Source organism: Thunnus thynnus, chromosome 14 (genome assembly GCF_963924715.1).
Source record: "Thunnus thynnus chromosome 14, fThuThy2.1, whole genome shotgun sequence".
Taxonomy (NCBI): Eukaryota; Metazoa; Chordata; class Actinopteri; order Scombriformes; family Scombridae; genus Thunnus; species Thunnus thynnus.
The window spans coordinates 12,830,587-12,846,586 of NC_089530.1; the positions used below are offsets into that span (position 1 = coordinate 12,830,587).

The 16,000-nt window shown below is 36.3% G+C and overlaps 1 protein-coding gene across 2 annotated transcripts in view; it reads left to right on the plus strand.

Annotated features, from left to right (window-relative positions):
- eys (eyes shut homolog) overlaps positions 1 to 16,000 on the plus strand; it is a 170,339-nt gene that overhangs the window by 36,986 nt on the left and 117,353 nt on the right. For both annotated transcript variants that reach the window (XM_067609895.1, XM_067609896.1), the window contains exons 13-21: positions 29 to 151; positions 2,247 to 2,360; positions 4,549 to 4,671; positions 5,727 to 5,840; positions 7,102 to 7,335; positions 8,941 to 9,063; positions 9,153 to 9,266; positions 12,587 to 12,700; positions 13,922 to 14,035. In XM_067609895.1, the coding sequence (XP_067465996.1) occupies positions 29 to 151; positions 2,247 to 2,360; positions 4,549 to 4,671; positions 5,727 to 5,840; positions 7,102 to 7,335; positions 8,941 to 9,063; positions 9,153 to 9,266; positions 12,587 to 12,700; positions 13,922 to 14,035 (1,173 nt within the window). The remainder of the gene's footprint in view (positions 1 to 28; positions 152 to 2,246; positions 2,361 to 4,548; positions 4,672 to 5,726; positions 5,841 to 7,101; positions 7,336 to 8,940; positions 9,064 to 9,152; positions 9,267 to 12,586; positions 12,701 to 13,921; positions 14,036 to 16,000) is intronic.

Sequence of the window (16,000 nt, forward strand, 5' to 3'; positions counted from 1 at the left end):
CTTTTTTTTAACTCAATTTTCATTTCAGGATTCAAGGGGAAAGATTGCTCAGTGGATATTGACCTTTGCTCATTTGGAATGTGCAGTGAACATACATTAATATGCGCTGAGACAAAGGATGGACAGAATGTCTCCTGCACATGTGAAAGAGGTGAGCAAGACCGTTAACTGGTGTTATATTTATCATGCAGGTATATGAACAGGTGGGAAGTAACTAGATGGTGAGATTGAGAACTTGTGCATGCTTACTGACTGGCACAAAGTCAAGTTTATTATACTTAAGCTCTGCATATCAAAAAGTAAATCCACTCTTTTAATATCAGCTCAAGACTGCACAAGAATCCCAAAGTGCTACTTGCTGTGAAATGAAGTCATCTGGTTTAAAAAAAGAACAGTAGTACATAATCTTTTTAAAAGCTTCATTACTGATCTTATAATCTGATTTATACTTCTTATGTTGATTAATTTAACAATTCCTGCAAAAACATTTTGTTTGTGTGTCAATCAAGTCCCTCTGATTTCCCACCACAAGGATGACAGTGTTATCACAGCAGTAGCTGCCAGCAGTGACAGGGATAACACAGGAGTAAGTGGAAGAGGCTTGACCTGTTAGATACTCTAAGCTTGCCAGAGGTAACCAGGCTTCAGAGTCTTGCAATTCAAGGCTGCATATGCCTGTAAGTGAGTACCTGGTGAGTGCCAGTGTGATACTGTGTGTACATATACAGCAAATCATGCACCTGATTCCTGGATGTAGTTTGGGTACTTGAAATAAAAACATTTTGCCTGCCAAACCAATCATACTTCAGTCCGCACTACTCCACACCAGCTCTGCTATCTTTTTTCAGATGAATAGCTATTACATAGAAGTACATGTAACCCAATCAATAACCGTAACTTCATTACTCCTGTTGCACTTATGCCTGGCACATGTCAAAGTGAAAGATTGTGAGTGATTTCTTATGTAAATGAAAGCAACCTGCAGCGAGCTGCTCTCCCCAGATCACTTCTCAAGGGCAAACTGTGAAATGCTGTCTTGTCTAGATGTTTCAGGTCGGTTGGCTTGGCATCCATATCATCTAATGCTCGCCAACTTAATGTGTTGCAAAACATGTTACTCATACCCTCACTCTTTATACTGTGTATCCCACGCTGTCAGATTTTTTGACCTACTATTTAGTATTTTCATATCCTTGGAGCGAGGATGTTGGATGAATTCAGAAAGGTGCATTTTGCATGTCAGATTGTGTATATTTCATGTGTATTAGTTGTTATTAAAAAAAATGGAAATACTGGCCTTTTATTAAAACCGCTGGAGGAAATTCTTCCAGATTTTTAAATGATTAAACTCTTATATTTTGTAGGGCAATAATTGTGTTTTTATAACCTCCAAACATTTTTGACAGTAATATCTTTTTGTTTTACATTAGCATTTATTTCAGAGCAACAACTTCGCAGTGCAAGACTTATTTTTGCCATAAAATTATTTGAGCTCCAAAAGCTGTTGTTTAATCAAAAGCCCTCCTTGGCAAGAGACAGTTTTTGACATCCAGCAGGTTGTTGTTCTTGTTTTTGTATAACACTACAGTTTTATTTAACAGGAAACTGCTTATTCTGCAGTGAGACAGCTTCCATGACAGTTTTTTTTTCCACATTCCTAATTGTAAAGAGCATCTCAGGACCCTTATGCTCTGAGTAATCCTGGGCTGACTGTGTGAAACATTCACATTTTGCACATAATAACACATGATCTATGGTAGACAAGTGTTAGGTTAACCCACATACAGCCTGTGTAGCACCAGCCATTATGCACCTTAAACACTGACATGCTTCTTCTCTTTAATGGTCTCTCTGTGTGTGTGAGTGTGTGTGTGTGTGTGTGTGTGTGTGTGTGTGTGTGTGTGTGTGCGTTTACACATATGCACTCATGCATGTTATTTGTTTCATGTGGTCCCCTTTGTGTATAGATTGACTTTGATCTTAAAAATCACTGGATTTGGCTTGTTTAATGTAATAAATCAGAAGGGCAATGACTGGCTCTTATTAAACATGATTAAATGATCCAGTGAGCTGAGTCTGTATGTGCCCAGCAAGCTCTTTGAATCAATACAAGCTTTGAAAACTAGCTTTTGTTTGTGAAAACAAAGTCATGCTGATCCTAATTGGCTGAAGAATGAAACCAAGTGAAAGGATTCTAGTAACTCTCTGCTTTTTTTGTTTTGTTTTTTTTTTAACATGTGCTGCAGGGTTTGGAGGGTCATTTTGTGAAGTAAATCTCAATGAGTGTGAATCAAAGCCATGCCAGAATGGTGGTATTTGTGTGGACGGCATTGACTTATATCAGTGCTTCTGCACAGAGGGTAAGTTGCAATGCAGTTAGGTCTTCCAATAGTCGAGATGATGCGATTATGTGGCTAATTCAGACCTGTGTCTGTTTTTAAGTGTGTAACCAACTGATTTCAGCCCTGGAGTTATGATCCTGGCTTAAATGAAAAAAGCCATTCAAAAACACTTTAACACTCTTTCTCGCTGTAATTTGTTATGTGGTATAGTCTATTTCTTATTCCTGTGGATAAATGGACCAACAGAGATCAAAAGATAGTGAGTTATTTCCACTGCAGGCACAACTCAAATCAACAAGGCAGGCTTTCTTCCAATTTGTGCTCACGTACATGGAAAATACCAATCTTAGAAAGTATCCAAAAAACGAATGCTGCTATGACTCACACATTTACTCTCAATATTGTGTCACAGTTACACTCATGAATTTCACCTATGGTAACAATGTATATATGTAAATCCCAGATTAATAATCTTTACAAACCTAATCCCATTCAGAGTTTATTTTCATATTTTGATCACCTGTACCAATTCCTGTTTCTCTGATAACGATAGTCACTTTCAAAATGATCGTTCTACCCAGAGTCACTTACTTTGTCTCATTGACTCCCATCTCCAGTCTACCTCTCAAATAGTTTAAAAAATGTCAAGAAAACAAATGAGAAAAACATTATTGCCTAATTAGTTTTCTCTGTATCCACTCTTCCAACCAGCTCAACCTTATTTTTACAATTGACATTAATCCCATTAAGTTTATTCTTTGTAATCAAAAAGAAATGACTTGCCTCTCAGATCTTTATAATAATGGACTATGGTTTTTAATCATAGAAATCACAGAAATGTGATCTTCCTCATACTAGTTTCCTTAACATGATCAACTCAAGAACTCATCAGTGCAGAAAATGGGTTTGAAACACCATTCCTCAGAGTCCTCTCCATGGCAAGAAAATCTCCTCAGTATATGAACAATAAAAAAGAAATTACATTCAATATTAATAAATTACTGCTCCCCAATGAAGAGACCACTTGTCGCACATTAGATTCAGCATAGACTATTTCTTATCTGCAGACTCTGTCCTGAATTAAAACGCACCTTTATGTAATTGCGGAATATTATCATCTTCTGCTCTGCCCAACTCCATGTCCTCGATCTGACGACAGTAAAAATGTATCTTAATCTCTGCACAACCATGTGCCATAGAGGTCTCTCAGTATTAAGTCCCAACCAAACACCGCAGGTGATTTTGCTGATTAGCGCAACTTGAGCCAAAGAGCAGGAACTAAACATTAAAGTTGCTCAGTTGCTTTGCTTGGAATGAAAACCTGTATACTCTCAATAAAAGGTGTTTTATAATGCTACTTTTATTCACAAGGCTTTTCATTTACACATTTCCTGCAGTTTCCTAGATTACACTTTAATACCCGTCAGGTTAACAAATATTTGCTTTAGATTTCTCTGATCACATAAAATCATTCCATCGTGTAAATGCCTGATTCCTTTCAGAAATTGGTACTTGAATCATTAGAGCTAGAAAGAATAAATCTCAGGTATTTTTTCCAATAATGTCTTGGTCCAGTTGACATCTTACCTGTGAGACATACCTCTGATTAAACGTTGATTGCGGGTGAAGCCTGCTATACATTTTTAATGAAGTCAAGATAATTGTCAAATTTTATGACATGGAGAGAGGTGGAAATTGGTTCCATGGTCAGTTTGAGAAATGATGAGAATTTGACCTGCACCGATGGTGCTGATAGCCACGCATTAGTCATGGGCCTCCTGTAGCTGCTGTGTGTGACAGTGCTAATGATAGTCATTTTGTAGCGTGACCATGTGGAGGAATATATTTATGGGGGACTAAAATGTCAGAAATTGGCAGCACTCATTTTTACTTCATGACATATACCATTTATTTTTGAAATATCAAATGTGCTGATATAGAAAAAAAATGTTAATCAAGTAGACACACGCAATATGAAGAAATATATAATTTATTTCCTCAAATCCAGACCGTCACTCAGCGTATTCTCCACAGAATTTGATTGTTTACTCGGTATAAGCTTTGCCTTGGAAAGTCATGTAAAATTTCACATTAATAAATTGCTCTTGGGTGTAATTTGATACTAATTAGTATCCTCTCAAGTCTGGTGTTTACTGACATTCACACGCCATCTCTGAAGAGATTTTTCTTTCTCTCTTCATACCAGGGTTTGGGGGGCTGAACTGTGAAATCAACTATGATGAATGTGTTCATGGATACTGCGCCAATAATTCCACATGTATTGACCTGGTTGCAGACTATGAGTGCATCTGTCCTTTGGGCTTTGCTGGTGAGTTATCTATGTCATCATTTTCATAGTTTAGGCTTTAATGAATACAGTGTGGATTGATGACTCTTCAGCTGTGATAACCATCAAAAGTGGTTCTATCGTACTGTAAGAGCTCATTCACCAATTTCAGAGTCATTGCGTCTGATTGAGTATGAAGATAAACGGTATTTGTCTCTCCTTCTGTAGACATTGAACACAGCGCAATGTGTGTTTATCCTAAGATAATATATTGGTTAAAAGAATCTATATCTGTATTTATTATGTACTGTATCTTTTATTAAAGCCAACGCAAAAGCATTTATGTTAGTACGGATTTATGTTGACAAAATGCCAAGCTGAACATTACTGATACGTGTTCATTTATCTCTAGTTTTATATTTGCTGTGGTGTTATATGTCCATCACCCCCATAGGTTTTATTTTTGTTTATATACTGTAGCACTACAGGCCACTTGAAAACTAGACCAAATAAATTATGTGTTCTTTTGTCTTTGTGAGGAAACCATATTAGACACTGAAAGTACAAAGATACGGCAAATATACTGTAGTATCATTTTTACTGACTCCATTACTGAACACAGGCATATATCACTGTACCTCTCATCACGCTATTACATCTTGTTAATGAGAGTTACTCTGTGTAGTCAAATTCATTTGTATGATGGGTTACTGAGATGTGTCATTATGTTGGCGATATGATCTTTCTTAGTTTGTGTTAATCTTGATAGCGCTCATTTAACAGTCATTTCAAGGTTCACAGTTCTTTGGTTTTTTATTGTCACAGAAATAAGACAGTGAAATCCATAGGCTTCAGGCAGGCTCCAAGATGTAACAGTCAAATAACGATGAAGAGAATTAGATTATAAATAAAGATTAGAGTAAGACATTGTAAGGTCTATATTGCAAATTCTAGTGCAGCATTGATGAGTAAGGAGTTGATTAAAATTACTGAAGGTGACATGAAGTATATACAGCATAAACAGCATACTCGCACTACACATTGTTGCAAGTGACATTATTATGAAGTACTATTAAATTTATATATTTACCTTCCAGGTAAGAATTGCTCGACTGCTGTCTCATCATGCACATCAGATGTTGAATTCTGCAAAAATGGAGGAACCTGTTCCCGCAGCTTAGCAGGAGAATTACAATGTTTTTGCCCTCCAGGTATTTTCCCTTCTAAAGAAATGCATACAGTAGATTGGTAATGACTTTGGAAAGATCAATCTTTGCTGTTCTAATTTGTTATATGAACCAAGCTTGGCTTATGCTCTTTAGTCATTTTACTCCAGTAATGTAGACATGCAATGGTGTGTTTAGTAAAAATAACACTAAGCCATATAATCATTAAAACCACAGTGTGTCATGTGCTCTTCTTAGTTTATTCTACACCAGCACCTTTCTAAATTCAGCTTTTAATGCATATAAAAATATATTAGTGCTGTTGATTACCGTGGTACAGGGGAAACCGCTTAGTGATCACAGTTACAGTGATCATCCGCTTATATGGATCAAAAAGCTCAGGACAGAATTATTCCTATACAAGTGCTGTTTAAATAATTTGCCCAAGTAGTCCGCTTACAGTGTTCATTTTGGGTCTTTTCATACATGACAATATATGGAAAAAAAATGTAAAATACTAAAACTCCCATGATACATGTATGATATGTACGTGGTTGCAGCACCATTATTGCCTCGTGGGAACCCGTCTGCTTCCGGCTGGTTACCTGAGGCTGGTGCTGCATGCACATTGAAATCATGATGGGGGAAAAAAAAAAGTAATTTTCTCTCAATGAAAAATGTAATCTCCTTGAAGCTTATGACAAACTGCCAAAAACGAACCAATGAGATACAGCAGCAAAACTGCAGAGAGATATAGCAGAAACAACAAGCGTTTGAAACAGCTGTACTGTATTTTTAAACAGTCAGTAAAATTCAGTAAATAGCAAAGCATTTCATTGCTTTATATTCATGTAATAAATATACAAATGTCAATTAGATGGTAATCGGCATGAGAAATAAAGAAAAAAAAATTGGATATAATAATCATCCGCTTATAGTGATCAATTTGACTCGAAGAGACGTGATCACTATAAGCAGTTTCTACTGTATCACCAAACAGCTTTCACCTCTGTGTGAATACCCATTAGAAAGCACAAATCCACAAATGAGATGATGATGATGATACAATGGGCAAGTTTTTTGTTTTTTTCTGTAGGTTGTGTACTGCTTCTGAAATCCCCTCTTGGTTTTATTGCTCAAGCTCTGGCTGAATAAAATATGTAAATCAACAGGGAGGAAAAACACTGGCAATGACAGCATTACATGAAATCACAATCCATGATGTCTGCCAGACGTGGGAAGGCAGCAGAAGGATACTGTACACAGCACAGCACATCAATCACTTCTTTGATCCCACCTCTTACAGGATACCATGGCAATGACTGCTCCTCATCTGTGAACCAATGTGTGTCAAATCCTTGCGACCCTGAGGGGACTCTGCTCTGTGAAGGGCTGGCAAATACTTATAGATGTGTGTGTCAACATGGGTACACTGGGCCGTACTGCAGAACACCTATAAAGCACTGTGTTGATGGCCTGTGTCAACATGGTTCAGTGTGTGTGGATCTATCAAGAGGGTTCAAGTGTGATTGTTTGCCAGGTAGGTTCACCATCCAGCAGAGACTTGTTTCAAATGGAGGCAATTCCTTATAGCAGGCACACTCCCGGTTTGATGCTTTCACTTGTTCAGCTTCCTTCTCTGTGGGAGTGTAATCTCTTTGGCCTTAAGCAACAACACGTAACAGCCTTATGAAATGTGTAAGTCAGGGCTCAGTTCATCAGGTTGTGATCTGACTTCAAAGCAGAGATGATGCTTGGAATGTCTGTTTGCCCACTTAGGATCCAATAGTCTTCTGTTGGTATTTTATCAAATGGATATACTGTCATTACATAGCATTTTACTTTACCGAATATTTCCCATGTGATAATAAAGTAGTTTCCATTTTTAAAAAAAGGATTTCATCATAAAAGATGCAGTAATTCACTGATAATGTATTTACTGGGAATCATGCAGCAGTTAAGGTAACTGCAAGTATGAGTCACATAATGTTCATGTCAGCTTAGTTTTTTTCCAATAAAGATATGTTTGATAATTGCAATATCAAGGCATTACCTATCTCAAAATACCCTTGTAATTTTTGTTAATTATGTAATAATTAACAAAAATTATAATTGTTATACTTATGAAAAGAAGAAAATAGAGCAAATAGTCCCACTTACTGCATTATTGCATAGTATTTACTGCACGTATCTGCCATTTTTAGACCCATAATCACTGAATTTCACAAGCGAATAATTACTCACCATGTTGCTTCTCAGCCTTTAGGTGAACAGCATGTACTTCATTAAGTGTTTTCATTATTCACCCATGTTAAACAAACAAAAATGATGTCATTTAAAGAAGCAAAGCAATAGATCAGTAGATTGGAGCAGAGGAGAAGTTTATAAAAAACTTCCTTGACTTAGGTAACCGAACATGTGATCATTGTAGACATTACAAACTCTGCACCCATGTACAATAAACTTCATTATGTATTAGAGTGACAGTAAACATCAGTTGCAGCTTTGTAAAAAAAAAAAAAAAAAAAAGAAAAGTTTATAGTTACTCTAAGGAGTTTTCTTGTAAACAAAGTTACGTTTGAATTTAGTGTTTCACACCAGAATTTGTGTTGAACGTATTTCCTTCCCCATAAAACATTTGCAGAGCAGATTTTCAGAATATTTTGAAACCAGCATAGTTTGCATCTATGTTTGCTAACAGTCCTCTTCCCTGCCGTACATTCCTACCGCCACTGACTGTCCATGTAGTAACAGTGGAAATATCTATCTATTTGTGGACAAAAACATTGCATTTTATCATTTGGTATCTTTTCTAAATACTTGTGTCAAACCCAAACACAAACATGATTACTATACATTTCTAGAGTGACAGAGAAACATTTACTTTTAAAAAGGTCATCAATTAGTGATAAAATAACTGTACATTTTTATAATTTAGAAAAGGAAAGACAGGGACGTAATGAACAATTATGAAATAGTTTTACATTTTTTATAGTTGTTTTCATTGCTGTTCAGCAGTAACTCTTGAGGACTAACTATATACTACAGTTGTGATCCTTAAGGGTTTTTTAGTAGGTAGTATTATGAAAAATCCTACAGGAATGTTAAAGGATCGCCATCTGAACATCCTGTCCTCTCTCTGCAGGTTTAACAGGCCAATTTTGTGAGATAAACATAGATGGTTGTGAAGACAAGCCGTGTGGAGTCCTGAGTATTTGTAAAGACACTCTCAATGGCTACAATTGCTTCTGTGCACCTGGATTTATTGGTAAGTGAAAGCTATCTTGAAGCTATTTTTTGGGAGTTAGAGTGACGTTTTATTCACAGAGGCAATGTGTCAATATGTTGCTTTCTCAGGAAATAACTGCGAGATTGAAGTGAACGAATGTCTCAGCCAGCCTTGTAGAAATGGAGGCTCCTGCATTGATGACCTCAACTCATTCAGCTGTCAGTGTCCTCTTGGAGTCACAGGTATTTTTATATACTTGCTGTGACTGTGTTATGTTTGCAGAACACTGCTCAAACTTCTATGTGATGAGTGATGAGTGGGAGGCAACTTCATACCTGTGTGCTTTAATTGGCAGGCTTGAAATTGATCAAAATTCGATTGTGCTGACATCACTACGGCATGGTCAGGCATACTGAGCATACAAAGAATTTAAGGAAATGTTGTTGACGTTAAGAGCTTTTTCTTCCAGAAATTACACACTTGGTTATCATGACAACATTGGTGATGATGAAAATGTAATATGTCCGTTTGTCATGTAATTTGATCTCAATGCAACAATAAAAACATGTCGTTCTATACATTTCTAATTATGCTGTGTTAGGTCATGTGATATACATACAGTATATAACGGTTGAACACTGTTAATATACAGACCTCCCTGTACTCCATGAACAGCAGTACATGTTCAGCACGTACTGGCTCATGACACCTCTTTCACACTCTGCTGGACTAAGTGTTGATCAGTTTCTATTTCCATGCAAATCAAATGCTGTACATAAGGGAACTTCAATCCCTATATATTTGTGAGTAAAAAAAAAAAAAAAAAAAAAAAAAAATATATATATATATATATATATATATATATATATATATATATATATATATATATTTTATATATATATATTATATATATATATATGTAGGGGCATTTTAAGCTTTTATTATAGTGACAGTGGAGAGATTGGACAGGAAACAAAGGAGACATGCAACAAAGGTGACATGCAACAAAGGTCTGCTGCCGGAATCCAACCGCAGATGTTGTCGTTATGTGGCATGTGTCTTACCCAGTATGCTACTGGGGCACGCAGTGAGTCAAATCTTTAAAATTTAACCTTCTCATATGTTTATTTAAGAGAGGTTAGTTTGATTTGTAACAGGGTCGGTCCTGATCAGATTTGAGGAAAATCAAAGTTCAGATCCACAACTGAACTATGAAAATTATAAAGTACATTTATTACATGCTTGGGGCTGGATCTGACGAGTTACTGTATGTTTTATTGTCTTAGCCCATGGTGGTAGGTGGTACTGCAAATGAATCTGAGGAATGGGAAGGTGTACACTCTAAGTAATACAGTCGAACTGTGCATTTTTAGGAGTTATGTAAGCGGACAATTTTTTGATTACATTTCATTCAACCTTGGTGCCTCTCAATAATGGAAACCTTTTATTGAGGAAGAGTTACGGAGGAGCCACAGAAATCCCATCAGGGCAATATTTTTTATGTGAGGACAGTAACAACTGTCTCTGCTGTGTGGTAGGTGATATGCTCAATCATGTAGGCATGTTAAGTTAAACATACATGTTGTGTGTCAACTGTAAATAATTTAAATCATAAATACAAAATACCTACATAGGTGATACAGTTGGTTTTGCAAAGAAAAAGCCCAAATTAAGTGCAATATATATTGGGAATTCTCGACCCTTATAGTTTTCTTTTCTCAGCGATATTCAGCAATAGTGTTTTTCAGATTAATTTTAAGATTTATCATTGTTTTTATGTGATTCATAAAATTTATATTGCTAATCAACAGAACCAGTAGTCTAAATCTCTGTTAGTGGTACTTGGAGTATTCATTGAACCCCATAATACAGCAGTGTTGGGTAGAATGAACAACTTTTTTGAAATGTTTGTCATTGATTGGCCTTGGATGTGCCTACTAATAGTTAGTTTAAAAATCCAATGTTTATCTTTAGGCTGGCACCAGAAATAAGGCCATGGAGTCATTAAAATCAAATGGGTTTATCCCTGTGGGAGCAAGAATATGCTCAGCAAATTGCATTATAGTCCTCCATTAATTTCATGGAAATTCAGTTTTCAATACAAGTTTCAAGTTGGCAAAAGGAAAAGGTTTATCCATTAAACTGCCCGATATATTTTATTGCCTGATGGTGGCACTAGAGTAAAATCATGCAGCACTAATCATCCATGTGGGACCATGAATGTCCGTACCAAATTTCATGGTTGTCTGGCCAGTAGTCAGAGAGGCATCTTACTCTGGACCAAAATGGACTGACCCACCAACTGGCCACCCAAACTGCATTTTACCTCTTTTCACTAATGGGCCAAAAAATCTCATGATATGATGTAGAGGAAGTCACCCCACTTTTATTGTGGATTTTCTGAACAGAGGTGGTTTAGACTGACAGTTAAATTGTAAAACTACTTTTTAATCACTGTATTAAATGCTGAAAATGTAAGAATAAACAAATAAATAGTGAGACAGACACTTGTTATCAGTCAATTATCAGTCAGCTGAAACTGCATTTTCTAATAGGAGATATCATAAAAAATCTTTGGATGTCCCCAGAGTGTTGAAGAGGAACCGAGACATTTTGACCACATTGACCATCAGTATTGACAAAAACTCTTAAGAGGACCTCAGTGTGTTAACTGAGCTAACCCTCAGGCCACATCCTGGCCACATGGGAGGCGATAAGGTTATAAAACAAACTCTATTCTTTATATTGTTACAAGAGCTGCACAAGCTGTACACAGTAATCACATGGGCTCTTGCTATTATTCCAAGGCCTGTTTTCACTTCGGCATTTTGCACTATATAACAGCCTCTTCCAGAGCTTGCAGAGACTGTAGATGTGTGAATTAGTGAAAGTGCAAAAAAAAAAAAAAAAAAAAAATCCTCTTGCGGCTGAGTTCACGTGCAGATAAACATGTTGTTGACCAGCTCTGTATTTTCAGAGAAACAAAATGAGGAGAAAAACAATGAGATAATGATAAATATTGTATTTTAAGTTAACTATTCTTTGTATTATGTACAATATAGGAATAAACATAAATCTTTTTTTTTCAGAGGAACAATGCAGTTGTTTGAACTTCATCTGGACATCTGAATTTAAAGCTCCTGTTTGTAGGAATAGAGAGAGAGAGAGAGAGAGAGAGAGAGAGATAGATGATCTCTGAAAAAAATGCAATGAGGTAGAGTAGGAGTATAAAGATGTGCAAATTCACCATGATATTATAAACAAAGTGTCAGTGTCAAATAAATTTTGCTAGCATAACAGTAATAATTTGTTTATTTTACATGTTGCAAAATGTGCATGTGAAATATCTGGATGTCTTAATTTTTGTGACAGCTGTCTTAAAATACTGTTACTAAGGGATTCAAGGTGCCACCAGCCATCACATTTAATATTCTACATGTAGAAGCTTAACGCCATATGCAATGAGGGAAAGTGAATATGTATGAGTCATAAAATGTGAAAAATCAATGCTGCAACAGGGCACTTTTGTGACCACTGATTCTGTTAAATGTCATCTTTACAGGGGACTACTGTGAAGTAAACATAGATGAGTGCACATCCTCTCCCTGCCTGCACAATGCCACGTGTGTTGACCTTGTTCATGGCTATGGATGTATCTGTTTGCCTGGCTTCACAGGTTAGTGCATGCCTTTTTTAAAACTTGTGTGAGGAGTGTCTTTGTATGTTTTCACATGAACGAAATGTACAGTACATACTGTATGTAGTGCGCCATTGACGTGGATTCCTTACCTATTGTATTCCAGGACAAAAATACCACAAAGCACAGTCCGAGAAATAAACAAACACTTCTCAAGAGTTTCAACAAATATTAAACATCACACTCTTAACACATACAAAGGTATTGGTTGGAGGACACAATTAAACAATATTTCAGGCAAAATGTCTATTTTTGCTCAGTGACCCAGTAACTCAATAGCTTTTAGCAGGCGAGGGTATACACTTGAAGTTTTTCACACCTGGTAGGCAAAGTGTAACAGAATCATGTGTCATGACTTACATCTGTTTTTTTTTGTATTTTACAATTAGTTAACACATTCAGCAGTCATCAGCAGCTCCTCATAATGATTCAAGAACAGCGGAGTAGTTTAATACTTGCACATATTTTTTAGTGTTGTAGAATAATTATTTCTCTACGTGTGGTGCTGTGATACCCGCTGATTAAACGTACAAAGATGAATGATGATGCTACAGTAGACCAAAACAAAGATCATGTTTTCTCACCCTGAAAAGTCAAACACAGTAACGGAATTTTAGCTGTCTCCTTATAATTGCGTATAATTCCCACAGAATAGTCTTCGATGTACATAATGAACAATAAAACGCACAAAGGAGCTTTTTAAATTTTTGTGAATATGTTGGAAGAGAACTTTTCTTGAATGCTCAGAAATTATATCTGAAATGGAGCTCTTGCTGTGAGGATGTTCTCTGCTGTTTCATACCTTGCTGCAACACCGTAGGGAACCCTCTCAGGTATTATGACTGTATTTAGCGCTCCAGTGCACTGGCATCAGCTTTCCCATCATCGGTGCGAATGCCATTAAGACCTGCATCTTCCAAATAAGTCCTTTGCAAAAGACACTGACCCAATTATTTCAGGTTCTAATACATTCAGCTCTAGTTTGAACACTGAAAGATTGTGGTTTTTCCAGAGTGATGTTAACAAGCTTGTAGTCTGGACAATAGTACAAGTTCTCCTTTGTGGGACAGAGAAGCTCGTCTTCTGATAAAACTTGCAGTTTTGCTATTTAAATATTGATTGATTTTTAACTGTTTAACATGTATGTCAGTGACCCTACGGTATAACATATTCATCAATCTGTGTTCTTTTCTGTCAAAGGTACCAAGTGTGAACTTGACATTGATGAGTGTGCTTCATCTCCCTGCAAGAATGGAGCCACTTGCATTGACCAGCCTGGTAATTACTTCTGCCAATGTGTGGCTCCATTTAAAGGTAATGAGCACTGAGGGAATGGGGACAAAAAGCAAAGTTAATTAACTTCACATACTATTATTTTCACCTGTCTGAACTCACTTCACATGTCTCAACAAAATTAGTACATCTTCATTTGCTACCTGTAGTTAAAATGAAGAAAGCTTGAGTAATTAGTGAGATGTTAGCCATGGTAGGTGGCCAATGTCAATCATTAATTCAAAAGATAGAGCTTGGCTGATTTAGTTGTTTATATATAATAACAGAGAATAAATTGTGCATTATTCAGTTGTGTACATGACATGTTACAGTGCTGTCATACATTTCTGAAATATCTTTTCTTGTATAAAGACCATAAAAAAGAAATGAGCAAAAGTGGTTATCCACATTTAAAAGGATAGTAATATGTGAAATACTTAATAGAATTTCATCATGATACTGTCATTGAAAATCAATTAAATTAGGATTTTATCAATTGTTATAATTGATCTACACAGTGGTGAAAGTAGATTTAGGATGTTGCTGGAACTACTTCTTCACCTCTACCTCTATTTTAAAAAATGATTTAAAAAAAAAATATATATTTAGCATGTTTGAGTCCCATATTGGTAAATATTTACTGAATATGATTGACAACGAAACTAAAGCTGTTTGTCATTTAGATCCACCGTTGCATGTTATGGTAGAGACTCTACCATGAAGTCTAAGAAACTGTCAGCAGATAAAATTCTAGCATTGGGGTTTCACAGGAGCACAACAGGCTCCATTATTTATAAATGTGAAAAATATTCATCCAGCCAGCCAGACTCCTCCTAGACACACCCATCCCTACAAACCCAGCAACCAGTCATGAAGAGCCTTGGTCAAAACCCAAGGACCAGTCTGACAGATCTAATTTAATTTAATTCAAACTTTATTTCTGACTCACAATAGGGTCCATAGTGTGTGTGTATATATATGTGTATATATATATGTGTGTGTGTGTGTATATATATATATATATATATATATATATATATATATATATATATATATATATATATATATAAAGGAGAAAAGAAAAGACATAAAGATACAAACATAAAACATAAAGATATACAAGGTAAAACCACAACAATTCATCATTCAATTTAAAACAAAACAGTTCATATGTAGGCTATCTCGCCTGTGTTTTCTGAGCCTGGATGATTACCGAGAGCAGCTCTTTCGAGGGATGGTTAAAGCCTCTATGATGCTCTTCTCTGACTAATCCAAGTGACACAAAGTTGTACATCAGATGTCTTAGAATTGCCTCACATGTAGGAACACCAGAGAACAGTTGACTGGCACTATGCCAACTGGGAACCTGAAGCAGCAACCTCACAACATCATTGTAAGCCACTATGAGCCTCTGCATGCTACTTTTCCTGTAGCAACACCAAAGATGAGCTGTATACAGAGGTGTGCAGAAAGCTCTAAATATTGAACATTTTACATTGACACAACACATTCTTAACTTGTGAAGAGACATATTGGCCTGAGCATATAGTTTACAACATTGTCGATAAATATCTCTGTCATCATTCAAATCATCAGTCAGAAAAGATATTTTATTTCCTTGTATGTCATGAGAAGAATGTCGCACAAGTGAAGCCCAGGAAAAAAAAATTTCCTATACTCTCTACTTCTGACCATTGTGACATTACTCTTTTTGGCATTAAAGTTAATGTCATAATCTTTGCCGTACAGTGAACACGCCTTCAGTAATTGCTGCAGCCCAGCACTATATGACCTAAAGATTACCAGGTCATCAGCATACATAAGATGATTGATAACAGAGTTTCCAACATGACAGCCTGTGTTACACCCATTCAATTGTTTCAATAGGTCATCCATATACACACTGAACAAAATAGGAGACAAAATTCCACCTTGGCGAAAGCCATTATTTACATGAAACGGGGCAGATACAGCGTTGCCCCATTTAACCCGCATTGTCTGATGAGC